Source organism: Chlorocebus sabaeus, chromosome 6 (genome assembly GCF_047675955.1).
Source record: "Chlorocebus sabaeus isolate Y175 chromosome 6, mChlSab1.0.hap1, whole genome shotgun sequence".
Classification (NCBI taxonomy): Eukaryota; Metazoa; Chordata; class Mammalia; order Primates; family Cercopithecidae; genus Chlorocebus; species Chlorocebus sabaeus.
The window spans coordinates 9458316-9486008 of NC_132909.1; the positions used below are offsets into that span (position 1 = coordinate 9458316).

The 27693-nt window shown below is 58.3% G+C and overlaps 1 protein-coding gene across 1 annotated transcript; it reads left to right on the plus strand.

Moving 5' to 3' along the window:
- Positions 1-367: 367 nt before the first annotated feature.
- LMTK3 (lemur tyrosine kinase 3) lies at positions 368-27552 on the plus strand. The gene is given in 16 exon segments (XM_073016221.1): positions 368-701; positions 1610-1743; positions 2030-2180; positions 2692-2768; positions 3235-3353; positions 9205-9292; positions 9619-9767; positions 10459-10543; positions 10617-10738; positions 10876-11025; positions 12045-13149; positions 13151-14588; positions 19177-19592; positions 22024-22159; positions 22298-22435; positions 27421-27552. Coding segments are annotated over 16 exon segments (4401 nt in total). The 5' UTR covers positions 368-625; the 3' UTR covers positions 27438-27552.
- Positions 27553-27693: the final 141 nt, after the last annotated feature.

The following is a 27693-nucleotide window of genomic DNA, read 5'->3' on the forward strand; positions in this document are numbered from 1 at the left end:
TATGAGGGTCCCTGCGACGTATGTCAGCTGTGTGTGGGCTGCGCGTGCCTGACATCTGCATCTTAGCGTGTAGCACATGTGTCCATGCTGGTGGCATGTCACAGCGGTGTCCGGGCCAGGCACCCGTGGGCCCTGCCCCCCTTCCCCCCCGCCGCAAGCGTGTGCCGGTCCCTGTCTGTCCCTCCCCCTCCCATTTCCTCCCCTCCCTCCTGGCAGCCAATGCTACGGGGGAGCCTGTTGCCATGACGACGCTCCATCCTCCCTCCTCCCACCCTTCCTGTGACAGGCTCTCTGCTCCCCCAATCCTGGCTGCCCTCGGGGGCGGGGCCCTCTTTCTCGCCCCCCCCATCCTACCCTCTCCCCCCCACCCCAGCAACCCCGGCTCCCCAGCTCCTCTCCTCTGTCCGCCTCTCCATCCCTTCATCCGTCTGTCCCTTCAAAGAGGGGGAGGGGGGTACCTGAGCCAGCAAGCAGCCCCTCCCTCCCCCTGTCCTGCGTCTCCTGCCCCTCTCCTGGGCCGGGAGGAGGCCAGGGTCGCGCGGGTCCCCATGGCTGGGGGCTGAGGGCCCGCCCCCCCCTCCTCCCCAGCCGCCACCACCTCCACCTCCCTGCCATCCTCGACAAGATGCCTGCCCCCGGCGCCCTCATCCTCCTTGCGGCCGTCTCCGCCTCCGGCTGCCTGGCGTCCCCGGCCCACCCCGGTGAGTCTGTCGGGCCATCCGTCTGTCCGGCGGCCCCCACCCGCGCGGCGGCCTCGCTGTCTTCCCAGGGGTCTGTCTGCAGGTCTTGCCCCGTCACCTGGTGCGCGTCTTCCCGCAGCCCAGCCGGGCCCGGAGCGACGGGGACGGTGCCTCTGTCAGCAGGGCCTGTGGGAGGGAGGCTGGGGGCTGGGTGGGGAGGGGGCTCCGTTTGGGCAACATGTGTGTATGCGTGCACGCATGTGTTTGTGCTGGTGTGTGCAGGCAGCCGGGGAAGGATCGGGCCTCTGGGAGAATTGGGGGCAGAGGACAGGAATACTATTTCTAAGGGGGATACAACACGAGAGGCTGTCTTTGGCTTCTGGGGAGACCCAGGGCTTGCGGAGTTCCCTTCTTTGGATCTTGGGCTGGGGATAGAGGACACCGGTGTGCGCCAAGCGTCCCTAAAAGAGACACATCTCAACCCCACAAACTGGGGGGTTCCAGCATGGGGCAAGAATCCTCTCCCAGCCTGCAGCTTAGGGCTCGTCCTCCTCCCCAATGAGGGGTAATGAGGCTGTCCATGGGAGCGTATTTTAAATTCTGCAAGCTCCAGGCTTCACTATTACTCCTCTTTCCTTCAGCCCTCACTGGAATTCGTCCAAGCCTGGGGTGAGGGGATGGGGTGGGGTGAGGTGGGGGGGGTCCCAGTTTGGGACCAGAGGAGAGACCCCACCCCCAATCCAACCACTTGGGAAGGCCCCAAACTACAACTCCCACAATGCCTTGGGCCACTCTGCACCTCTGCCAAGGGACCCTGGTCGCAGAGCATCATGGGAGTTGTAGTCCAAGACGGGCCAGGACGGGAGGGGGCATGATTCCGGTATCCAGGGACTTGAAGCTGGGACCCCAGCCCAGCCCTGTGCCCGCAGATGGATTCGCCCTGGGCCGGGCTCCTCTGGCTCCTCCCTACGCTGTGGTCCTCATTTCCTGCTCCGGCCTGCTGGCCTTCATCTTCCTCCTCCTCACCTGTCTGTGCTGCAAACGGGGCGATGTCGGCTTCAAGGTGAGGTGCATGAGGGGATTCAACCTGGGGAGGAAGACTCCAGCAAGGCCTTTACCCCCAACACAGGTGGTTGGTGGGGAGAGGGGGGCAGTAAATCCGAAAGCACCTTCTAGCTTGAAGCTATGGCAAGATCTGGAGCCTTGGGATGGAGAAACGGGGGGATGGAAATTGGGCTGGGACTGGGAGACAGTTACAAAAATGAAGGGGAGACAAACGTAAGAGAAAGACGATGGCATGTCTCTCAGCCCTGCGTTCTCCAACTCCTCCTCGCCTCTCTCGGCCCCAGGAGTTTGAGAACCCTGAAGGGGAGGACTGCTCCGGGGAGTACACTCCCCCCGCGGAGGAGACCTCCTCCTCACAGTCGCTGCCTGATGTCTACATTCTCCCACTGGCTGAGGTCTCCTTGCCAATGCCTGCCCCTCAGCCTTCACACTCAGGTACTGCCCCACGCCATGACCGGAATCCCATGGTGTCCCGGGAAAGGCCAGAAGATGTTGAGTGTCTTCCTTTAGGGGCTGGGGCGGTTGAGACCAGGGGCAGCCAACGGGAAAGGTATAGGTGGGAGCCCCGGAATCTTGGAAGCAGCCTATGGGAAGGCAGACAAAGATCATCTTGGTGGTAGCCATTGCTTAATCCAAAACCAGATTTGGGGATTCTTGTGGGGCAAGCAGTGGTGAGATTAGCATAGAGCACAGTCTCAGAGGCAACCAATGGGAGGCTGAAATCACATCATAGGAGCTTGGGATGCCAAAGGGAAGGACTGATTGGATGCTGGAGTCTTGTGAGCAGCCAATGAGGAAGCTGAGATTCTGACATGGAATGTGGGTGGCAGCCAATGAAAAGAGAGTGATGTCTGCTCTGACCCCAGTCCCCACTGACTTGGGGTGTGTTGGTGGCACTCGGGAGGGGGGAAGAGGCTCAGGGGCTTTTCCCTCTTGCCCTCCCCAGACATGACCACCCCCCTGGGCCTTAGCCGCCAGCACCTCAGCTACCTGCAGGAGATTGGGAGTGGCTGGTTTGGGAAGGTGAGTGGGCTGGGGAGGGGAGGCAGGGCTCCATGGATCCGAGCTGTCCTCCTGTTCTGTGTCCACACCCCTGCTCTCACCACTTCTCATCTACCCCTCGCCTCCTCCCCGTGCCCCCTTAGCCTCCCATTCCCCCTCCGTCCACCTCTCACCGGCTCCCACCCGCCCCATCCCCGACATCTGTCAGTCAGCGCCTCCCTCCTCACTCCATTGACCACTCCGCCGCGCCACCCGGCTCTCCACGCGTCCGTCCGTCTGTCCATCCTTCCATCCGTCCCTGCGTCCATCGGATTCTGGGCCCGTGAGTGTCTCACCCCATGTCTGGTGTGGGTCAAGGGTGGTGGGATGTGGAGGGAGAAGTTGGGAAGGAGCCGGGGATTGGGAGCTGTGTGGTGGAGTGGAGCTGGTCCCAGGGGACGGGGCTGGGGAAATGGCACTCGCTGACTCCTGGGTTCCCCTTGACCAGGTGATCCTGGGAGAGATTTTCTCCGACTACACCCCTGCCCAGGTGGTGGTGAAGGAGCTCCGAGCCAGCGCGGGGCCCCTGGAGCAACGCAAGTTCATCTCGGAAGCCCAGCCGTACAGGTACTGGGGGTTTTTCAGTGGGTGTGTGCCTTGTTGAGGTGACATTTAGGAGTGGAAGGAGAGCTGTATGGGGTCACACGTGGAATCTACCTCTTCCCGGCTGTGCAATTCTGGCAGGAGAATTTCCCTCCCTGAACCTCAGGTTCTTCCTCTGGACCGAGCCAAGGGTGGGAAATGAGAGGCAGGATGGTGGAGGAGGCGGGAGCACAGAAGCTGAGCTAGAGGCCTGTTCCTCTCCCCTCTGAACCTCCGGATCTTCATCTGGAAAGTCAGTCCAAGAAGCCCTAGTGTCCTCATGAAGTGGGCAGCTGAGAGGATGTGAGATTCCCATGTTCAATGCTGGGTACCGGCTGGTGCTTCCCTTCCCCAGGCCATAGACTAGGTTCCTGAGCAGGCCACTGTGGAGCTCCATCCCTGCCCTGCTTGGTCTCTACTCCACTCTCAGTGCTTCTAGGATGGTGTCTAGGTAAACACTTGCCAGATAAATTCCTTGTGAAGTAGTGAGTTCCCTGTTTTGGAAAGGGTGTGTTCGCAGAGACCCCTTATCAGAGCAGTTGTAAAGGTGGGCTTTACCCTGAGAAACACATCGGATTTTGGCACTCTCTTGCTCCAAAACCTTCCATGGCTCCCAACATCTGCTCCTCCTGACAGCCCACGGGCCCTGCAGAGTCTGACACAGTCCCCTTCCTTCCATTGTCCCCCTCACCCCAGCCACCCTGGCCTCCCCACTGACCCTCCCCACGGAAGCCTCTTCCTGCCCCAGCGCATTGCTCCTTGCTATATCCTTTCTCTAGAATGTCACTCCTTGCACACCCCTAGGTGTGGATGGGGACCCTTCCCTTCCTCAAGCCTCAGCTCAGAGACACCTTCCCTTACTCCTCCCCTCCTTCCAAAGAGGGGCCTGGGATGCTCCACCCCGTCATGGTGTGTGTTTTCTTCATAACCCGTACCCCAGGTTGTCACTGTATCATCTGCTTACTTGCTTATTGCCTGTCTCTCCCTAAACTTGTGCCAGCAACCACTGGTCACATATGCCTATTACATTTAAGCTAAGATGGGCCAGGTGGTATATGCCTGTAGTCCCAGCACTTTGGGAGGTCAAGGTGGGAGGATCACTTGAGGCCAGAAATTGGAGGATGCAGTGAGCTATGGCTGTACCACTGCACTCCCACCTGGGCGACAGAGCAAGACCCTGTCTCTATTATATAAATAAATACATAAAATGTAAGCTAATTAAAATGCAATCAAATTAAAAACACATTTCCTCAGCTACCCTCATCATATCTCAAGTGCTCGATAGCCACCTGTAGCCAGTGGCTCCCCTGGTAGGCAGGGCTGGTCCAGAACATTCCCACCTTCGCAAAGCTCTGTTGGACAGTGCAGGTCTCTACTAGCAGCAGCTCGGGGTCCGTCTCGTTACCCCAGCACAAGTGCTGTTGGCTCTCTGTAGACGTTTGCTGAGCGAGCCACAGACCCGAGATGAAATCCCAACGTTCCCATTATTACCAGCTGTGTGACCCTAGGCAAGTCACTTCACCTCTCTGAGCCTCTGTTTCCACGTGGATCAAATGGGGATCATCATCCTGCCTAGCAGGTTGCTGGGAGGATTTGCCAGCAGAGCAGCCGGCCTTGGCCAGATTTGTGGGTGTACAGTGAATCCTGGCTTCCTCCTACAACAGCCGCCCCAAGTGCCGGGAACTCCAGCCACTGTTTAAGCCTCACACATGGCAGGAGCCTTGTGAACACTTTGTCGGACCGGGTACGGTGGCTTTGTCGGGCTGGGCGCGCTGGCTCACACCTGTAATCCTAACATTTTGGGAGGCCGAGGTGGGCAGATTGCCTGAGCTCAGGAGTTGGAGACCAGCCTGGGTGAAACCCCATCTCTACAAAAATACAAAAAATTTGGCCAGGCACAGTGGCTCACACCTGTAATCCCAGCACTTTAGGAGGCTGAGGCAGGCGGATCATGAGGTCAGGAGTTCGAGACCAGCCTGGCCAACATGGTGAAACCCTGTCTCTACTAAAAATGCAAACATTAGCCAGGTGTGGTGTGCGGGCACCTGTAATCCCAGCGACTCGGGAGGCTGGGGCAGGAGAATCATTTGAACCCAGGAGGTGGAGGTTGCAGTGAGCTGAGATCACACCACCACATGCCAGCCTGGGAGACAGAGCGAGAAAACAACAACAATAACAACAACACTGTTGCACAATTCTTCCGCCAAGCAGGAGCAAGAGACCCTGTTCTCCTGAGAAGGACACACAGCATAAACAGCAGAGCCGTGGTTACACACAGGCAGTAGACGGCTGGGTACCGGGCAGCGGCCCCACAGCACACAAGTGGCTCTGCCTCCCGCCAGGCACCCAGTAGGCAAATAACTAGTAAGTTACTGTGCACCTACTCCTGGCCAGACCCTGTGCTGCAAGCCTGAAATATTCTCTTCCTCCTGCAGACTTCCAAGCCAGTCCCTCTCTCCGCATGTGTTTATTCAGCATCTACTAGCCTAGGCACCGGGGACACAGGCAGGAAGACACACCAAATTCTTATCCTAGGAAAGCTCACCCCCTAGTGGAAAAGGCACACAACAGATAAATAAAGAGAGACTTTTTTTCCTCCCCAAGGCTCACTTTAGCCTTGAGCTCCTGGGCTCAAGTGATCCTTCTGCCTCAGCCTCCTGCATAGCCACCAGGCCTGGCTAACTTTTATTTTTATTTATTTATTTATTTATTTGTCTTTTTTTTTTTTTTTTTTTTTCCAGATGAAGTCTTGCTTTGTTGCCCAGGCTGGAGTTCAGTGGTGCAATCTCAGCTCACTGCAACCTCTGCCTCCCGGGTTCAAGCGATTCTCCTGCCTCAGCCTCCCGAGTAGCTGGGATTACAGGCACCCACCACCACATCTGGCTAATTTTTTGTATTTTTAGTAGAGACGGGGTTTCACCATGTTGGCCAGGCTGGTCTCGAACTCCTGACCTCAGGTGATCCACTCACCTTGGCCTCCCAAAATGTTGGGATTACAGGTATCTTTGTTTTGTTTTGTTTTGTTTTTGAGACAGAATTTCACTCTTGTTGCCCAGGCTGGAGTGCAATGGCACAGCCTCAGCTCACTGCAACCTCCACCTCCCGGGTGCAAGCAATTCTCCTGCCTCAGCCTCCCAAGTAGCTGGGATTACAGGCATGCAGCACCACACTTGGCTAATTTTGTATTTCTAGTAGAGATGGGGTTTCTCCATGTTGGTGAGGCTGGTCTCGAACTCCCAACCTGAAGTGATCCACCCGCCTCGGTCCCCCAAAGTGCAGGGACTACAGGTGTGAGCCACTGTGCCTGGCCTCTTTTTTTTTTTTAATTGTACAGATGGATTTTCACTATGTTGCCCCAGCTGGTCTCAAATTTCTAGGTTCAAGCCATCCTCCTGCCTCGGCCTCCCAGAGTGCCAAGATTTCAGGTGAGAGCCACCATGCCAAGCCACAAATCCATTTTAAAAAGAGAAACTGTCAGCCGGTGCGGTGGCTCACACCTGTAATCCCAGCACTTTCGGAGGCTGAGGCAGGCAGATTGCCTGAGGTCAGGAGTTCAAGGCCAGCCTGGTCAACATGATGAAATCCCGTCTCTAATAAAAATACAAAAATTAGCCAGGCGTGGTGGCACATGACGGTAGTCCCAGCTACTCAGGAGAATGAGGCAGGAGAATTGCTTGAGCCTGGGAGACAGAGGCTGCAGTGAGCCAAGATTGTGCCACTGTACTCCAGTCTAGGCGACAGAGCAAGACTCTGTCTCAAAAAAAAAAGAGAGAGAGAGAGAAAAACTGTCAGAGAATGACAAGTACCATGAGGAATTGAGGCAATATGTGACAGAGACAGGGCCCACTGTGGACAGGACCATCAGGGAGGCTGGGTTGATTTGGAGGAGTTGGCCATGCAAAGCACCATGGGAAGTGCAATCCAGACAGAGGGAACAGCAGGTGCAAAGGATGTAGGACAGGAAGAAGCTCGTGGAGAGTGAATATCCCTGGAAATACAGTTAGAATGCAGGGTGAAGGCCGGGCATGGTGGCTCATGCCTGTAATCCCAGCACTTCAGGAGGCCGAGGTGGGCAGATGACTTGAGGTCAGGAGTTCAAGACCAGTCTGGCCAACATGGTGAAACCCAGTATCTACTAAAAATACAAAAATTAGCTGAGTGTGGTGGCGTGCACCTATAATCCCAACTGCTCGGGAGGCTGAGGCAGGAGAATCACTTGAACCTGGGAGGCAGAGGTTGCAGTGAGCCGAGATTGCACCACTGTACTCCAGACTGGGTGAAAGAGCAAGACTCTGTCTCAAAAAAAAAAAAAAAAAAAAAAAAAAAAAAAAAAAAAAAAAAATGCAGGGTGAAAATAAAGTCAAATAACATGTTGCCATTAAAACAGCAGTAATTGCTAGGATCTCAGCACATACCAGCTTTTCTCAGACCTCATGAAATTCCTCGGAGGAAGTTGCTGTCTCTGTCCCCCTTTTACAGATGAGGGAAACCGAGGAAGGGAGCGGCAAAGTGACTTACCTGAGATGACACACCTAGGAAAGTGGGAGTCAGGGTTCAAACCCCCCGAGTCTGACTCTTTCCCACAGCGTGAGGGTAAAGGGGGGTATCCAACCTGGCACTGGGGAGCAGCGAAGCTTCCAGGGGAGATGATGTTGAGGCAGAGGCCCGGGGGTGCCAAAAGAACTCTGATCAGAGGAGGGCGTTCTGCAGAGAGAGAACCATAGGTGCAGGCAGGGCATGGTGGCTCACGCCTGTAATCCCAGCACTTTGGGAGGCTGAGGTGGGCAGATCACTTGAGGTCAGGAGTTCGAGACCATCCTGGCCAACATGGTGAAACCCCGTATCTACTAAAAATACAAAAATTAGCCGGGCTTGGTGGCGTGCACCTATAATCCCAACTACGCAGGAGGCTGAGGCAGGAGAATCGCTTGAACCTGGGAGGTGGAGGCTGCAGTGAACTGAGATCACTCCATTGCACTCCAGCCTGAGTGACAAGAACGAAACTCTGTCTCAAAAAAGAAAGAAAGAAGAAAGAAAGAAAAGAAAAGAGAGAGAGAGAAAACTGTAGGTAGAAAGGCCCAGGTCTAAGCAAGGGCCTGCAGGTTTGGGAAAATCCACATAGGATAAAGCTGACTCCTGGGCCAGCCTGAGGGGCAGGAGGAATCAAAAAGCTGGTTCTCTATCCTGGGGTGCTGGGGAGCGACAGAGGGTTGTGTGCGGTGAAAAGCAGGTCAGGGGCAAAGGGAAGGGTAGAGACTGGAGCCAGGGAGGCCAGGAGGAGGCTGTGGGGATGAGGAGGAGAAGACTAAGAGTCAGGGGCAGGAATGAAGGTGGAGGTGAGGTGTGAGGAGGAAGAAGAGGTAAAGGGGTCCCTGGGGATCTGGCCCCAGGAGCAGGTCAGTGAGGGCCATCCAGAGATGGGGATCTGGGGAAGGACTGGGGTGAGGTCAAGGAGAGAGACTCTGAGGTGAGGAAACAGATCAAAAAGGTAGAGTGGGCCGGGCTCAGTGGCTCACACCTGTAATCCCAGCACTTTGGGAGGCTCAGGGTGGATCGCTTGAGGTCGGGGGTTCGAGACCAGCCTGGCCAACATGGTGAAATCCCGTCTTTACTAAAAATACAAAAATGAGCCGGGCGTGGTGGCACGTGCCTGTAATCCTGGCTGCTCAGGAGGCTGAGGCAGGATACCAGCCTGGGCAACAGAGGGAGACACCATCTCAAAACAACAACAACAACAACAAAAGGGTGGAGGCAGCAGTTTGGCTGTGCTGGGAGGTTGGGGCTGGATGAAGAGGAGGGGCTGCCTTCCCAACCCGGCCGCCTCCTCCCCCCACAGGAGCCTGCAGCACCCCAATGTCCTCCAGTGCCTGGGTCTGTGTGTGGAGACGCTGCCGTTTCTGCTGATTATGGAGTTCTGTCAACTGGTGAGGGTCTTGGGGGTTGGGGAAGGGCAGAGGGGAGAGCTGGACGGGGCCGGGGCCAAGCCTGGTGCCCCTGGGCTTCGTCGTCATCATCATCATCATCGTAGACGATGTGTGGCATGAGCTAACATTTCATGAGTGCTGACTGTCCTGGAGGCTGCCCTGAACAAGCAGGCAAGATAGGCTGTGTTATTACCTGCTGCAAGCGGCAGGCGAAACTGAGGCTCAGAGGGGCTACCCAGTGACAGCAGAGGCCATTCCATCCTCCGGGCAGACTGGCTGGAGGCCTGAGCGACTGGTGCTGCTGACCTTCTTTGCTTCCCTCCCAGGGGGACCTGAAGCGTTACCTCCGAGCCCAGCGGCCCCCCGAGGGCCTGTCCCCTGAGCTACCCCCTCGAGACCTGCGGACGCTGCAGAGGATGGGCCTGGAGATCGCCCGCGGGCTGGCGCACCTGCATTCCCACAACTACGTGCACAGGTGGGCGGGCCGGGGAACCGCGGGAGGAGCTACTAAGGGAAAGGGAGAAGGAGGGGAGGCTGCAGGGGAGGAGCTAAAGGAGGGGAGGCTGCAGGGGAGGGGCTAAAGCAGGAGCGTACCCGTGACTGGCTGACACAAAATAGGGACGAACAGAGGAGGGTCTGGAGGAGGAGGGGCCAGGAGGGGAATGGGAGGAACCAAGTGAGGGGGAGGCAGGGTCAAGTGATGAGGGGAGGGGCCAAGAGAGGAGGAGGAGGAACCAGGGGAGGGGGAGGGGTCAGGGGAGGAGGAGGGATCAGGAGGGGGGAGGGGTCAGGGGAGGAGGAGGGATCAGGAGGGTGGAGGGGCCATGATAGGAGGAGGGGCCAGGAGAGGAACGGAAGGAACCCGGGGAGGGTGGGAGGCAGGGTCACGTGACGAGGAGAGGAGCCGGGAGAGGAGGGGGAGGAGTCAACAGAGAAGTAGGAGAAGCCAGAAGGGTCAGATGAAGAAGAGGAGCCAGTGCAGAGGAAAAGGAGAGGCGACTTGGAAGAACCAGGGATGGGGAGAAGACAAGACAGCAGGGGAGAATGAAAGCAGTCAGAGGGCAGAGACAGATCAAATGGAAGGGGTGGAGTCAGTGTGAAGGGGCGGGGACAGGGCGTGGCTGGAGGGCTGCCCCTGCGCTCACCTCCTCTCATTCTTCCCGCAGCGACCTGGCCCTGCGCAACTGCCTGCTGACCTCTGACCTGACCGTGCGCATCGGAGACTACGGGCTGGCCCACAGCAACTACAAGGTAGGGCTTCCTTCTGTCGGGGTGGGGGCTGTGGGGTGCCGTGACTCGCCTGACACCGCCCTGGTTCCCCCAGGAGGATTACTACCTGACCCCAGAGCGCCTGTGGATCCCGCTGCGCTGGGCGGCGCCTGAGCTCCTCGGGGAGCTCCACGGGACCTTCATGGTGGTGGACCAGAGCCGCGAGAGCAACATCTGGTGAGGACCACGGGCCGCGGGGGCCGAGGCAGGCCAGGAAGATGGAAGGGTTACTAGATGCCACCGGTTCTACAGATAGGGAAACTGAGTCCCGGGCGGGTCAGGGCTGGGCTCTGACCTCTCTCTGCTCTCTGCAGGTCCCTGGGGGTGACCCTGTGGGAGCTGTTTGAGTTTGGGGCCCAACCCTACCGCCACCTGTCAGACGAGGAGGTCCTCGCCTTCGTGGTCCGCCAGCAGCACGTGAAGCTGGCCCGGCCGAGGCTCAAGCTGCCCTATGCGGACTACTGGTGAGGGCTAGCCCACTCGGGGCTCCTGGCCTGCCGCACCCCACCCAGGATGGTCCCAGCTCCCCGTCTCGTTTCCCACATCACCCACATCCCGTTTGCCCTCCATACCCCTCAAGAGTGAAGAGGAGCTGTCCCCCCCATTTCTGCCAGCATCTGCTACTTGCAGGGGGACACAAGCAGGGAATGGCAGAGCTGTGATTTGAACCCACTTCATCCTAAGAGACCCCTGCTTCTTACCTGTCTGATTCCAGTGCTCACAGCCCAAACGGGGACACCACCACCCTCACCAGCTGTTCCCATCTGCTGCTGTGTCCCCTCTGCCTCCAGGTCCCTGTCACCCTCTCTCTATGGGCATCTTACCCCCACCCCTGCTTCTTTGCGTCTCAGTACCTAGCTCCCCAGCCCAGTTACCTCCTCTGAATCTCTGTCCTCTTCTGTCCCCTCTTCTCCCTAGATCTCTGCCCCACTTCTTGGGTCTCTGTCCCCCTCTCTCTGGGTCTCTGTCCCTCTCTCTCCTTTTTTTTTTTTTTTTTTTTGACAGAGTTTTGCTTTTGTTGCCCAGGCTGGAGTGCGATGGCACGATCTTGGCTCACTGCAACCTCCGCCTCCCGGGTTCAAGCGGTTCTCCTGCCTCAGTCTCCCAGGTAGCTGGGATTACAGGCAGGTACCACCACACCAGGCTAATTGTTTGTATTTTTAGTAGAAACGGGTTTTCACCATATTAGCCAGGCTGGTCTTGAACTCCTGACCTCAGGTAATCCACCTACCTCAGCCTCCCAAAGTGCTGGGATTACAGGCATGAGCCACCAAGCCTGGCCCTCTGTCCCTCTCTCTCTGAATCTCTGTCCCTCTCTCTCTGGGCCTCTGTCCCTCTGTCTCTGGGTCTCTGACCCCCTCTCTCTGGATCTCTGTTCCCCTCTGCATCTCTGTCCCCCTCTCTCTGGTTGTCTGTCCCCTCCCTGGGTCTCTTTCCCCTCCCTGGATCTCTGCCCTGCTCACTGTGCCCCACCTCTCCCCAGGTATGACATCCTTCAGTCCTGCTGGCGGCCACCTGCCCAGCGCCCTTCAGCCTCTGATCTCCAATTGCAGCTCACCTACTTGCTCTCCGAGCGGCCCCCCCGGCCCCCACCGCCGCCACCTCCACCCCGAGATGGTCCCTTCCCCTGGCCCTGGCCCCCTGCACACAGTGCACCCCGCCCGGGGACCCTCTCCTCGCCATTCCCCCTACTGGATGGCTTCCCTGGAGCCGACCCTGACGATGTGCTCACGGTCACCGAGAGCAGCCGCGGCCTCAACCTCGAGTGCCTGTGGGAGAAGGCCCGGCGTGGGGCCGGGCGGGGTGGGGGGGCACCTGCCTGGCAGCCGGCGTCGGCCCCCCCAGCCCCCCACGCCAACCCCTCCAACCCGTTCTATGAGGCGCTGTCCACGCCCAGCGTGCTGCCTGTCATCAGCGCCCGCAGCCCCTCTGTGAGCAGCGAGTACTACATCCGCTTGGAGGAGCACGGCTCCCCTCCTGAGCCCCTCTTCCCCAACGACTGGGACCCCCTGGACCCAGGAGTGCCCACCCCTCAGGCCCCCCAGGCCCCCTCCGAGGTCCCCCAGCTGGTGTCCGAGACCTGGGCCTCCCCCCTCTTCCCTGCACCCCGGCCCTTCCCAGCCCAGTCCTCAGCGTCAGGCAGCTTCCTGCTGAGCGGCTGGGACCCCGAGGGCCGGGGCGCCGGGGAGACCCTGGCGGGAGACCCTGCCGAGGTCCTGGGGGAGCGGGGGACCGCCCCGTGGGTGGAAGAAGAAGAGGAGGAGGAGGAGGGCAGCTCCCCAGGGGAAGACAGCAGCAGCCTTGGAGGTGGCCCGAGCCGCAGGGGTCCCCTACCCTGTCCTCTGTGCAGCCGCGAGGGGGCCTGCTCCTGCCTGCCACTGGAGCGGGGGGACGCCGTAGCAGGCTGGGGGGGCCACCCTGCTCTTGGCTGCCCCCACCCCCCCGAGGACGACTCCTCGCTGCGGGCAGAGCGGGGTTCCCTGGCCGACTTGCCCATGGCCCCCCCCGCCTCGGCCCCCCCCGAGTTTCTGGACCCCCTCATGGGGGCGGCGGCGCCCCAGTACCCCGGGCGGGGGCCACCTCCCGCTCCCCCCCCCCCCGCCGCCACCTCCTCGGGCCCCCGCGGACCCGGCCGCGTCCCCCGACCCCCCTTCGGCCGTGGCCAGTCCCGGTTCAGGCCTCTCGTCGCCGGGCCCCAAGCCGGGGGACAGCGGCTACGAGACCGAGACCCCTTTTTCCCCCGAGGGAGCCTTCCCAGGTGGGGGGGCGGCCGAGGAGGAAGGGGTCCCTCGGCCGCGGGCTCCCCCCGAGCCACCCGACCCAGGAGCGCCCCGGCCACCTCCAGATCCGGGTCCGCTCCCGCTCCCGGGGCCCCGGGAGAAGCCGACCTTCGTGGTTCAAGTGAGCACCGAGCAGCTGCTGATGTCCCTGCGGGAGGATGTGACAAGGAACCTCCTGGGGGAGAAGGGGGCGACAGCCCGGGAGACAGGACCCAGGAAGGCGGGGAGAGGCCCCGGGAACAGAGAGAAAGTCCCGGGCCTGAACAGGGACCCGACAGCCCTGGGCAACGGGAAACAAGCCCCAAGCCCGAGCCTCCCAGTGAACGGGGTGACAGTGCTGGAGAACGGGGACCAGAGAGCCCCGGGCATCGAGGAGAAGGCAGGCATCGAGCAGAAGGCGGCGGAGAATGGGGCCCTGGGGTCCCCCGAGAGAGAAGAGAAAGTGCTGGAGAATGGGGAGCTGACACCCCCAAGGAGGGAGGAGAAAGCGCTGGAGAATGGGGAGCTGAGGTCCCCAGAGGCCGGGGAGAAGGTGCTGGTGAATGGGGGCCTGACACCCCCAAAGAGCGAGGACAAGGTGTCAGAGAATGGGGGCCTGAGATTCCCCAGGAACACGGAGAGGCCACCAGAGACTGGGCCTTGGAGAGCCCCAGGGCCCTGGGAGAAGACGCCCGAGAGTTGGGGTCCAGCCCCCACGATCGGGGAGCCAGCCCCAGAGACCTCTCTGGAGAGAGCCCCTGCACCCAGCGCAGTGGCCTCCTCCCGGAACGGCGGGGAGACAGCCCCTGGCCCCCTTGGCCCAGCCCCCAAGAACGGGACGCTGGAACCCGGGACCGAGAGGAAAGCCCCCGAGACTGGGGGGGCGCCGAGAGCCCCAGGGGCTGGGAGGCTGGACCTCGGGAGTGGGGGCCGAGCCCCAGTGGGCACGGGGACGGCCCCCGGCGGCGGCCCCGGAAGCGGCGTGGACGCAAAGGCCGGATGGGTAGACTACACGAGGCCGCAGCCACCACCGCCACCGCTGCCACCGCCACCGGAGGCACAGCCGAGGAGGCTGGAGCCAGCGCCCCCGAGAGCCAGGCCGGAGGTGGCCCCCGAGGGAGAGCCCGGGGCCCCAGACAGCAGGGCCGGCGGAGACACGGCACCCAGCGGAGACGGGGACCCCCCCAAGCCCGAGAGGAAGGGCCCCGAGATGCCACGACTATTCTTGGACTTGGGACCCCCTCAGGGGAACAGCGAGCAGATCAAAGGTGAGGAGGCTGCGGGGCACAATCAGGGCTGAGGTCCGGCTGTTTCCGAGGCTGCGGAGGGTGAGTGTGGGTAAAGATGTCGGATCGGGCTGGCAGTGATGAATGCAGGCCCTGAAGCCCGCACCACCTGGGCTCACATCCTGGCTCGGTCCTCTCTCTAGCTCTTTGGCCTAGGGCAAATGTCCTTGCTGCTCGGTGCCTCAGTTTACCCATCTGCCAAAAACGGATGGCAGGGTTAGAACCTACCTCATAGGGTTGCTGTGAAGGTTAAATGAATGAGGACGTCCAAAGCACTTAATCAGAGCTGGGGATTCAGTAAGCACTTGCTTTTATTATTGCAATTCACTTAGACCAGGGGTCTCAAACTCATGCCCACAGGGGCCAGACGACATAGGGAAATGGATGAAGCATGCTGGGGAGGCAGAGTGGGGCTTCAGAAGAAAATGCCCTGTGTAGACGGGGCAGCCACTTCTCAGGAATGTGCACCTGGTGTTGGCGAATCTGCTACTTTTCCCTTTTAAACCAGAGCTCTGGTTTTTGTTTTGTTTTGTTTTTATGGTTGCAGCCAGTTCGAAGGAAGCCTGTCTGTGGATGGCTCAAGGCCCCCAGGCTTCCAGCATGTGCTGATTTAAACTTAATAGGATGGCTGGGCTCAGTGGCTCATGCCTGTAATCCCAGCACTTTGGGAGGCCAAGGTGGGCGGATCACCTTAGGTCAGAAGTTCAAGACCAGCCTGGACAACATGGCAAAACCCCGTCTCTATTAAAAATACAAAAATTAGCCAGGCTTTGTGGTAGGCGCCTGTAATCCCAGCTACTCGGGAGACTGAGGCAGGAGAATCGCTTGACCTCAGGAGGCGGAGTTTGCACTGAGCCAAGATTGCACCACTGCACTCCAGCCTGGGCCATAGAGCAAGACTCTGTCTCAAAAAAAAAAAAAAAATTAGCCAGCGTGGTGGCGTGCACCTGTAGTCCCAGCTACTCAGGAGGCTGAGGCACAAGAATAGCTTGATCCTGGGAGTCAGAGGTTGCAGTGAGCCGAGATCACATTACTGCACTCCAGCCTGGATGACAGCAAGACTCTGTCTCCAAAACAAAACAAAACAACAACAACAACAACAAAAACTTTCCAATAAGCTAAGGCATCTATCCAGTGTGCCAGGCCCCCTGTGTGCCAGGCCCTGAGCTGCCCAAGGCTGGGACCCAGGGAGCTTCAGACCCTGCCCTGACCCAACTCCACCACCATGGGACTAGTGAGCTGGAAGGCACAGATACACCTTTTCTGAAAATTAAGTTTTGGTAGGAATGCAGGAAGTGTTTTGCCACAGAGAAAACTGTTTAAGATAAATGAAGGGTGGCCGGGCGCAGTGGCTCAAGCCTGTAATCCCAGCACTTTGGGAGGCCAAGATGGGCGGATCACGAGGTCAGGAGATCGAAATCATCCTGGCTAACATGGTGAAACCCCGTCTCTACTAAAAAATACGAAAAACTAGCCGGGCGAGGTGGCGGGTACCTGTAGTCCCAGCTACTTGGAAGGCTGAGGCAGGAGAATGGCGTGAACCCCGGAGGTGGAGCTTGCAGTGAGCCGAGATCGCGCCACTGCACTCCAGGCTGGGTGACAGAGCGAGACTCCGTCTCAAAAAAAAAAAAAAAAAAAAAAAAAAAAAATATATATATATATATATATATAAATGAAGGGTAAAAATAAATAGCCCTTGTTTAGATGTGGACATAGGAAATACAGTTCCAGCAGAATCTCTGGGAGGCGCAATTTCCTTAAATATGGGTATGAAAGTTGTAAGTGGCTGGGTCCTGTTTTATATTGGCAACCTCACAGCCACGCTTGAGGAAACAGTTATCATCTCCAGAGAGGAGCCTGTGGCTCAGTGGGCAAGGGTCAGGAAGTGGGCTGGACAGAGGATGTTTCTTCCTCAAAGCCTGTGGTGTTCGAACACTGTCACTTCCTTGAGATTGCTGTAGGGAGTTTGTGACCAGCTGTATTAGGAAACAGCCCAGGCAGCATGAAAATGTTGGGAGATGAGCAGCTAAAATGCCTCAGAGGATCTGGGTTGGATTAGAACTGCCGGGTGAAAAGAGGCAGAGAATAGCCTGCTTTTTTCCAAGTGAACTACTCATCCCTCAAGACCCCAAATTTCCCCTTTCCAGGAAGCCTTCCTAATTTTTAAAGGTTGTCACCCTGACCTTTATCTGCGTACTCATAGCTCCAGAAAAAAACCCTCTAGACTGGGCGCAGTGGCTCTCCCCTGTAATCCCAGCACTTTGGGAGGCCGAGGTGGGAGGATCGCCTGAGGTCAGGAGTTCGAGACCAGCCTGGTCAACATGGTGAAACCCTGTCTCTACTAAAAATACAAAAATTAGCAGGGCGTGGTGGCAGGTGCCTGTAATCCCAGCTACTCAGGAGGCTGAGGCAGGAGAATCGCTTGAACTCAGGAGGTGGAGGTTGCAGCGAGCCGATTGTACCACTGCACTCCAGCCTGGGAGACAAGAGCGAGACTTCGTTTAAAAAAAAAACTCCCTCTATGCAGCATCCCCCATAACCCCATCACTCCGAGATGTCTGGTTAACAAAAGTGTGACTTTTGAGCAGATGTGAAGGAAAGGAGGGAGTGAGACAGGTGGACGTCGGGGGGAGAGTGTTCTAGATAGAGGGCACTGAGATGGGCACTGGCTCACCATGTTTAGAGAAGAGTAAAAGAGGCCGGGCGCGGTGGCTCAAACCTGTAATCCCAGCACTTTGGGAGGCCGAGATGGGCGGATCACAAGGTCAGGAGATCGAGACCATCCTGGCTAACACGGTGAAACCCCATCTCTACTAAAAAATACAAAAAACTAGCCGGTCGAGGTGGCGGGCGCCTATAGTCCCAGCTACTCGGGAGGCTGAGGCAGGAGAATGGCGTAAACCCGGGAGGCGGAGCTTGCAGTGAGCTGAGATCCGGCCACTGCACTCCAGCCTGGGCAACACAGTGAGACTCCATCTCAAAAAAAAAAAAAAGACATTAGCAAAAGGTAGTGAAACTTGAGTAGAGAGAATAAGGACCAGAGAGGGACCATCTGCATTCATCTTTCTCCCTGCCCCACCTAAATCTTCCTCTTGCCCCTGCCATCAGCCCACAAAGGGCAGTTCACTTATGCAGTAATGGAGGGATAAGTGACCACTGTTCGTTTGCCAGTGAGGAAACAGAGGCTCAGAGAGGTCGATCTAGCTGAGTGTGGTGGCTCATGCCTGTAATCCCAGCACTTTGGGAGGCCAAAGAGGGCAGATCACGAGGTCAGGAGTTCAAGACCAGCCTGGCCAAGATGACGAAACCCCATCTCTACTAAAAAATACAAAAATTAGCTGGGTGTAGTGGCACGTACCTGTAGTCCCAGCTACTCAGGAGGCTGAGGCAGGAGATCTGCTTGAACCTGGGAGGTGGAGGTTGCAGTGAGCCGAGATCGCGCCACTACATTCCAGCCTGGGTGACAGAGCGAGACTCCATCCCCCTCCCCACCAAAAAAAAAAAAAAAAAATAGAAAAGAGAGAGAGAGAGAGACAGAGAGAGAGACAGAGAGGTGGATCTGTTTGCCCAGGGACACACAGCAAGCGAAGATAAACTTGGGATCCCAAGCCAGGTTTCCTCCTCCAGGGACCTCAAGTCCTTCCTTCCCAGCAGACTAAAATTGAAAAGTCTTAGAGCAGGGAAGGGGCCTGGAGATGGTTAGACACCCCAACTTTGGCGATCAGGCGCCAGAGAGGGGAAGTGCCTTGGTCATTTTCACACAGCGGGAGCATTCACTCATTAATCCTACAAATATTGACTGAGTACTTCTATGTGCTTGGGGCCTGGAAATGAGGCTATGAATGAGCCAGACTCGGTCTCTGTTCTTTAGCGAGGCAAACACACTACCACAGAAGTATAATTACACGCTGAGAAAATCCGCTCAGAAGAAAGGTGCTCGGTGGAAGGGGTGCAGAGTGGGTGCTCCTAACCTCCCAGGAGCCCTAGGAGATCTCTGAAGGCTTTGAAAGCCCAGAGCTGGAGGATGTGCAGGACTTGCATTAGAAAAGGCGGGTGCGGTGGCTCACGCCTGTAATCCCAGCACTTTGGAAGGCCGAGATGGGCGATCACGAGGTCTGCAGTTCGAGACCAGCCTGGCCAGCATGGTGAAACCCCATCTCTACTAAAAAGACAAAAAATTAGCCGGGCATAGTGGCACGCGCGCCTGTAGTCCCGGCTACTCGGTGGGAGGAATGAATGGTGGGGTGGCCCATGTGGCTAGATGGACGTCAGGCCAAAGGAGGTGGGGACAGAGGCCAGAGAGATCAGAGGGCCAGGGCATGCGGGCCTGGTAGGCTATGGGAAGTTGGGGCTTAAAGCCGTTGGCACTGGGGAGCTCTGGGGAGGTTGAGCACTGGAGAGGACCTTACCCACACTGCCTGGAGAAACGCCCCGGGGCAGCTCTTCCGTTCACGAAGTGGGTGCTGAGGCCCAGATTGTGCGGAGGGCTTACCTGAGGCCACACAGCTAGGTGGGAGGGCCTGCCTCAGTTTCCCCGGGACAGGGGCTCACCAGGTCTCTCCCCTCGCAGCCAGGCTCTCCCGGCTCTCGCTGGCGCTGCCGCCGCTCACGCTCACGCCGTTCCCGGGGCCGGGCCCGCGGCGGCCCCCGTGGGAGGGCGCGGACGCCGGGGCGGCTGGCGGGGAGGCCGGCGGGGCGGGGGCGCCGGGGCCGGCGGAGGAGGACGGGGAGGACGAGGACGAGGACGAGGAGGAGGACGAGGAGGCGGCGGCGTCGGGCGCGGCGGCGGGGCTGCGGGGCCCCGGGAGGGCGCGAGCAGCCCCGGTGCCCGTCGTGGTGAGCAGCGCCGACGCGGACGCGGCCCGCCCGCTGCGGGGGCTGCTCAAGTCTCCGCGCGGGGCCGACGAGCCAGAGGACAGCGAGCTGGAGAGGAAGCGCAAGATGGTCTCCTTCCACGGGGACGTGACCGTCTACCTCTTCGACCAGGTGCGGAACCCGCGGGGGCGCGGCCTGGAGGGAGCAGGAGCCTGGAGCGGGGCGGGGCCTGGAGAGAGGCCGAGCTTAGAGTTGGGCGGGGCCTCGCGGGAGGCAGAGCTGGAGTGGGGCGGGGCCGAGCTAGGGTGGGGCGGGGCCTGAGGGGAGGCTGAGCTAGGGTGGGGCGGGGCCTGGAGGGAGACCGAGCTGGAGTGGGGCGGGGCCTGAGGCGGGGCCTGGAGGGAGGGCAAGCTGAAGTGGGGTGGGACCTAAGGGGAGCCCGAATCTAGAGTGGGGTGGGGCCAAGCTAGAGTGGGGCGGAGCCCAGGGCGGGGCCTGGAGGGAAGTCGATCCTAGAGGAGCAGGGCCTGGGGCGGGGCCTAGACGAAGGCTGAGCTTAGAGTGGGGCGGGGTCTAGAGCAGGGTTTGGAGGCAGGCTGAGCCTAGAGCGCGAGCGAGGCCTGGAAGGAGACCGCGCCTAGGATCGGGACAGAGTCTGGATGGGGGCCTGAGGGAGGCCAAGCATATGGCGCTGCAAGAGGAGGCCTGGAGAAAGTCCACGGCTGGAATGGGGGCGGAGCCTAAGGCGGGGCGGATCGAGCAAGGCGCGGGCAGGGCCTAGGGGGTGAAGGTGGGGTCTGGGAAGAGACTGATCAGGGAAATGGGGCGGGACTAGGAAGATGGGAGGAGGCTTTGAGTGTGAGGGCAGGGCCTGACAGTGGGGCAGGGCCGAGAGGACGGGCCGAGCCTAGGGCTGGGGTGGGACCTAGGGTGAGGGCAGGGCTTGTGATGGGGGCGGGGTGTAGAGGGCCTGGAGAGTGAGGAGAGGAAAGTGAGGAAAGGAGAGGCCTGGAGAGTGAGGGTGAGTCTGGAAGGAAAGAGGGGGCACTGGGTAGTCAAGTATGGGATCCTGGAGAGACTAGGGAGGAAGTGTTGAGAAGAGGAAGTGTTGAGAAGTGGCCTGGATGGTGTGGTCGGGGCCTACTGAGAGTTTGGGCATTGTTTGTTGACTCGAGTTCTAGTGTCTGTAGGGCTGGTTCGGGAGGGAGCAGATCTTGCCCACTAGGGAAGGGCCATAGCTAGGCTGCAGGTGGGGTTCAGAGATGCAGCAGGCAGCCTTAAGGTATTTTGGGGTGGGGTCAGGGATGAGCGAACCTAACGACTGGGACGGGTCTTTACAGAGATGGGTAGAGGATTGTGTTAAGAGTTAGGCCAGTCGCGAGTGCCTGTAATCCCAGCACTTTGGGAGGCCGAGGCGGGAGGATCACTTGAAGCCAGGAGTTCGAGAGCAGCCTAGCCAACATGGCGAGACCTCATCTCTTAAAAAGAAAAAAGTTATCTTGGTGTGGTGATGCGCATCTGTAGTCCCAGCTACTCGGGAGGCTGAGGTGGGAGGATCGCTTGAGCCCGGGAGGTTGAGGCTGCATTGAGCCATGATCACAACACTGCTCTCCAGCCTGGGCGACAGTGAGACTCTGTAACAAAAAGAAAAACACGGCCGGGCGCGGTGGCTCAAGCCTGTAATCCCAGCACTTTGGGAGGCCGAGACGGGTGGATCACGAGGTCAGGAGATCGAGACCATCCTGGCTAACACAGTGAAACCCCGTCTCTACTAAAAAATACAAAAAAAACTAGCCAGGCGAGGTGGCTGGCGCCTGTAGTCCCAGCTACTCGGGAGGCTGAGGCAGGAGAATGGCGTGAACCCGGGAGGTGGAGCTTGCAGTGAGCCGAGATCTGGCCACTGCACTCCAGCCTGGGTGACAGAGCAAGACTCCGTCTCAAAAAAAAAAAAAAGAAAGAAAAACACGGATGGTGTTGAAGAGAAAAAAGGAGGGCGAGTGGTGCTGAGGAACTGGGGCCTTGTCTAGATGAACCTGGGGCGGGCATACCGGGCTGAGATTGTGAGAGAAATGGAAATAAGAATTGGGGACTGGGCCACTGAAATATATTCAGAGGGGTGGAACTTGGAGGGCTGGAGCAGGTCTACTTCTGAGGGAGGGTTCGGGGGCAGGGTCACTGCGTCCAGCATGGGATGCGCTCAGGATGGTGCAGAGGTTGGGAGGGCCACTGGAGAAGGTCTAGATCTCAGAGGTGGGTGGGACTGACAGGGACGGGGTGGGGCCTATGGAGATCGCCTTGGGTTAGGGGATCGGGTGGAGGCCGCGCGCGTTAATGAGCCAGGAGAGAATCCCTACGTTGGGCTACTTAGCTGTGCGTGGGGCTCAGCTGTCAGGTAAGTAGCCTCGGGCCAGGTTGAGGTTAAGGCTGGCCCGAGGCTTCGAAGCCAGATTAGGGGCTCCAGCCACCTCTCCAGAGCGTGTGATTATAAATTGGGATTCCTAGAGCCCCAGAAATATTAGCCGGTTTTGTTGCTTTTGGGAGATGCGGTAAATGGGACGTGACGGTTTTTCCCCTCTGGCTTCCCGCTAATCTGCCTTCACAGGAGACGCCAACCAACGAGCTGAGCGTCCAGGGCCCCCCCGAGGGGGACACGGACCCGTCAACACCTCCAGCGCCCCCGACGCCTCCCCACCCCGCCACCCCCGGAGATGGGTTTCCCAGCAACGACAGCGGCTTTGGTGAGGGCGGGCCCAATGGGGCAGGAGGGGGCGGGAGCCATGGGGCGGACGGGGCAGGGCCTATGGGGTGGGAGGGGCGGGACCGGAGGGCTGGAGCGCCGCAGGTGCCTGCGGCCTGACTGCGGTCTTCTGCCGCAGGAGGCAGTTTCGAGTGGGCGGAGGATTTCCCCCTCCTCCCCCCTCCAGGCCCCCCGCTGTGCTTCTCCCGCTTCTCCGTCTCGCCTGCGCTGGAGACCCCGGGGCCACCCGCCCGGGCCCCCGACGCCCGGCCCGCAGGTACCATATCCTCGGCCCTGCCCCTCCTCTGCCCAACTCTGTCCCCTTATGTTCCACTGCCAACTTCTTGTGACCATCTTTCAATGTCCCTGCCTCTCTCTTCCCAGTCTCTTCTGTCTCCCCTCTCAGTCAACAGACACCCCACCCAGCTCTGGAACCAGCTCAGACCAGGCGATGTCCATCAGACGGTCGTAGGCAGGCAGGCCGGCTGTCCCCAACCCCCGAGCCTCAGTTTTGCCTTCTGTGGGGATTCCCCCCACCCCCAACTCTTGCCCATCTTTGTCCCATCTCTGGGCTCAGACTCCGGTCTGGCACTTGCCGGATCCTGATCCCACCTCTGGGGAACACGGTGCTCAGGGGCAGACAAGGAGAGAGAAACCCAGAGTGCTCAAAGCCGGTTGGTGTGAACCAGAGCAGGGAGGACACAGCTGGGGGTTAGAGAGCAGTCACAGCGGCACCGCTGCTCTCGCGTGGACCCTGCAGTGCCTCACCACAGTTTAACCCATTTAATGTTCATTGCGATCCCATGGGGTGGATTCTAGTCTCGTCCTCCTTTTTTTTCTTTGAGACGGAGTCTCGCTCTGTCGCCCAGGCTGGAGGGCAGTGCTCAACGCAGCCTCCACCTCCTAGGTTCAAACGATTCTCGTGTCTCAGCCTCCCAAGTAGCTGGGTTCACAGGCATGCACCACCACGCCCAGCTACTTTTTTTGTATTTTTACTACAGACAGGGTTTCACCATGTTGGCCAGGCTGGTCTCTAACTCCTGACTTCAAATGATCCGCCCACCTCGGCCTCCCAAAGTGCTGGGATTACAGGCGTAAGCCACCGGGCCTGACCAATCTCGTCCCCATTTTACAAACGAGAACACCGAGGCACGGAAAGAAGTGAGGAGCTGGGATTCAAAGCGGCAGTTGCTCGGCCTGAGTCTGTGCCCTCTCTAGTAGTGAACACTGGTCAGGTTTCTTTCCTGGAGTTTCATATGCACCATATCGTTAATCCTCGTGGCCACGCTGGGAGAGGGGTCATGTCGCCCCTAGTTTCCAACTCTTAGCGATGCTAAGGCCACTCTCAGGGAGAGGAGGGCACATTGGCAGGTCCCAGCGCAGGACTGGAACGGGACTGGGCTCTCTGCTGCCCCCTGCTGCCGAGCCAGGGAACACCCCAGGACACATGGCTGGTACCCATCCCGCCGGAACAGGTGGTGCTCCCCAGTATCAGAGCTAAGGTAGAAGGCGCCACTGGAGGGTTTCACTCCTACTTCCCCAATCTTGCCTGAGTCCAGATATTGTCCCTGCCATTTCTTAGATGTGTGACCTGGGGCAAATCGCTTTCCCTCTCTGTGCTTCAGTTCCCTCATATATAGAGGGGGAATGATAACAGGATCTAATTCATAAGATTGCTGAGGGAATTAAATGGCTTAATCCTCCGGTCTATGCATGTATGCAGCACGGAGCCTGTTCATGCAGCAGTGGTCTCTAACCATTAGCAATTATTATTATTTAGTTAGTTAGTTAGTTAGTATTTTTGAAATGGAGTTTTGCACTTGTCGCCCAGGCTGAAGTGCAATGGCGTGATCTTGGCTCACTGCAACCTCCACCTCCCAGGTTCAAGCAATTCTCCTGCCTCAGCCTCCTGAGTAGCTGGAATTACAGGCCCCCGCCACCACAGTCGGCTAATTTTTGTATTTTTAGTAGAGACAGGGTTTCACCATGTTGGACAGGCTGGTCTTGAACTCCTGACCTCAGGCGATCTGCCCACCTCAGCCTCCCAGCTGGGATTACAGGCATGAGCCACTGTGCTCGGCCCCATTAGCTATTATTATTAGCTATTACTGCACTTAAAATTAAGTCGATGTTTTCTGATCATCCTCTGCGTGCAGGCGCCATGCTGGGCACAGGGCATTCTGTGTGGAGCAAGATGGGTGAGCCTGCTTGGTCCTCTCTGCAGATGCTGACCACACGCTGCTATGACAAATGAATAACTGCAAACTCAGGCTTGCAGAGAAAGCAGATGACAAGAGGAAAGGGTTTTATTTTCCCCTTAGAAGTGTCATTTAAGGCCAGGTGTGGTGGCTCACGCCTGTAATCCCAGCACTTTGGGAGGCTGAGGCAGGTGGATCACCTGAGGTCAGGAGTTCAAGACCAGCCTGACCAACATAGGGAAACCCTGTCTCTACTAAAAATGCAAAATTAGCCGGTGTGGTGGCGCATGCCTGTAATCCCAGCTACTTGGGAGGGTGAGGCAGGAAAATCGCTTGAACCCGGGAGGCAGAGGTTGCAGTGAGCCGAGATCACGCCACTGCACTCCAACCTGGGCAACAAAAACGAAACTCCATCTAAAAAAAAAAAAAGTATCATTTAACTGGGGACTGGAAGGGTTGGTTGCCATTGACTAGGTGAAGGAGAAGGAGACTGCATGCTGGCAGAGGGGACAGCTTGCACACAGGGCCTGAGGCAAGAGAGAGCTTGGCCTGCTCAAGGAACAGAAGGAGACTGGTGTGGCTGAGGGTTACTGAGAGCGCATGGAGGGCTGAGGAGTGAGGGCAGGGGGTGCACTGAGGACTGGGACTTTGTCCTGGGGGTGCTAGGGAGCCATGGAGGACTATAAGCAGGGGAGGGAAGTCAATGTTGGGTGTAGGAAGACTGCTGTGGGGCCTCTTGGGGGCAGAAGGGCAAGAGTGGGAGCTGGGAGGCTGGGGAGAGGCTGGGGAAAGCACAGTGAGCCAGGGCCATGGGAATGGAGAGGTTGGACAGGGCAGAGAGTCAAGGGCGGGCGGGACAGGGCTGGGGGCTGACTCTTCCTTCACTCGGCTGCATCCTCAGGCTTCACTCTGAATGTCACTTCCTCCCTGCAGCCGTCATCGCAGGGCCTCTGTGAGGACAGAGTGGGGGTGCATTCCAGGGTATGGGGATACTGCCAAGGGGTGAGTCAGGGCTGAGCTGGCAGGGCCGGCAAGCGAGAATGACTTCACCTTTAATCATCAGCAGAGGAGATGGAGGGCGCAATCGTGCCAAACCCCAAATCCCTTCGCTCGGTTGACAGATACTTCTGCAGCAGCGTGGGTTACGAGCTACTGCGCCTGTCTGGCTCCCAAGACCATGGCGTGGGGGCCTGAGGCGGGTCCTCTCCTCTGCCCTGCTCAGTGTGGCTCTGTCCACTTAGCACACATTTACTGGGTACTAAGAGATGCCACATACCGCAAAGCATGAAGGTCATGCTTCCCACTGAAAGAGGGAAACTGAAGCTCAGGGGCTGGGAGTGAGGGCAATGATTTGACCCAGGCCCCCCAGGTAAGAAGTACAGGGTGGAGCATGAGGGAGCCTGATAGGAGGCCCCCAGCAAGAACCTGCACCTCCCGGACCTTAGTTTTCTGGTCTGTGCAATGGATGGGGCTTTCATTCCGCTCGCCCAGGGAGGTCAGAGCTAGAGTCATGGGAAAGTTTGGTCGGAGTTCTTGGGGACAGCTCTTTCCACAGGGAAAAGGGGTGCTTTGTGCCAGACGGGATGCTGGGGACAGAGCAGTGACCACAGCCCCTGTCATCACTGAGGTTACATTCTATAGGAACAAGCAGACAGGAAGCTCCTCCACAAGGACAGGGTAGGCCGGGCGCGGTGGCTCACACCTGTAATCCCAGTACTTTGGGAGACCGAGGCGGGCGGATCATTTGAGGTCAGGAGTTCGAGACCAGCCTGGCCAATATGGTGAAACCCTGTCTGTATGAAAAATGCAAAAATTGGCCGAGCACGGTAGCTCATGCCTATAGTCCCAGCACTTTAGGAGGCTGAGGCGGGCGGATCATGAGGTCAGGGGACCATCCTGGCTAACACGGTGAAACCCGTCTCTGCTAAAAAAAATACAAAATATTAGCCAGACGTGGTTGTGGGTGCCTGTAGTCCCAGCTACTCAAGAGGCTAAGGCAGGAGAATGGCATGAACCCGGGAGGCAGAGCTTGCGGTGAGCTCAGATCGCACCACTGCACTCCAGCCTGGGTGACAGAGCAAGACTCCATCTCAAAAAAAAAAAAAAGAAAAAAGAAAAACAAAAATAGAAAAATTAGCTCGGTGTGGGTGTGGTGGCAGGCACCTGTAATCCCAGCTACTCAGGAAGCTGAGGCAGGAGAATTGCTTGAATCCAGAAGGCGGAGGTTGCAGCAAGTCAAGACCGCGCACTCCAGCCTGAGCAACAGAGCGAGACTCCGTCTCAAAACAAACAAAAACCAAAAAAAAAAAAAAAAAAAAAAAACCAAGGACAGGGTTGGCCGGGCACAGTGGCTCATGCCTGTAATCCTAGCACTTTGGGAGGCTGAGGCAGGTGGATCACGAGGTCAGGAGATCGAGACCATCCTGGCTAACATGGTAAAACCCCGTCTCTCCTAAAACTACAAAAAACGACAAAAAATTACCTGGGCGTGGTGGCGGACATCTGTAGTCCCAGCTACTTGGGAAGCTGAGGCAGGAGAATGGCGTGAACCCGGGAGGCGGAGTTCGCAGTGAGCCGAGATTGCGCCACTGCACTGCAGCCTGGGCGACAGAGCGAGACTCCGTCTCAAAACAAAACAAAACAACAACAACAAAAACAAGGACAGGGTAATCCCAGAGTGACAAACGCAAAACAGTCAGAGGGAAATGAGTGAGAAAGACTGGAGCGTGCAGGGGTGACTGCTCGACTCAGTATGGTTGGGGAAGGACTCAGTGGAGGGGATGTTCCAGGTGGGGCCTTAGTCACGGGGGAAGAATGTTCCAGGCAGCGGGAACAGCACGTGCAAAGACCCTGGGGTCGGAGCGTGCTGGGAGCACTGGAGGAACAGCAGGCGGCCCAGTGGCTGGAGCAGAGGGGGGAAGAAGGGTAGGTGAGGACAGAGAAGAAACAGCAGATCTTTTGGGCCACGATAGGTGAGGGCTTTGCTTTTCCACTGAGTGATTTAGAAGGCATGAGGCTGTCCCCCTAGTAATTTCATTTCTCTCTCTCCTCTGTCCATCTTCAGGCCCCGTGGAGAACTGATTCCCCGAAGACCCGACCCCCCTGCACCCTCAGAAGAGGGGTTGAGAATGGAATCCTCTGTGGACAACGGCGCCACTGCCACCACCGCAGACGCCGCCTCCGGGGAGGCCCCTGAGGCTGGGCCCTCCCCCTCCCCCTCCCCCACCATGTGCCAAACGGGAGGCCCCGGGCCCCCGCCCCCAAGCCCCCCAGATGGCTCCCCTGACCCCCCTGACCCCCTCGGTGCCAAATGAGGCAGGAATCCCCCCACCCCTCC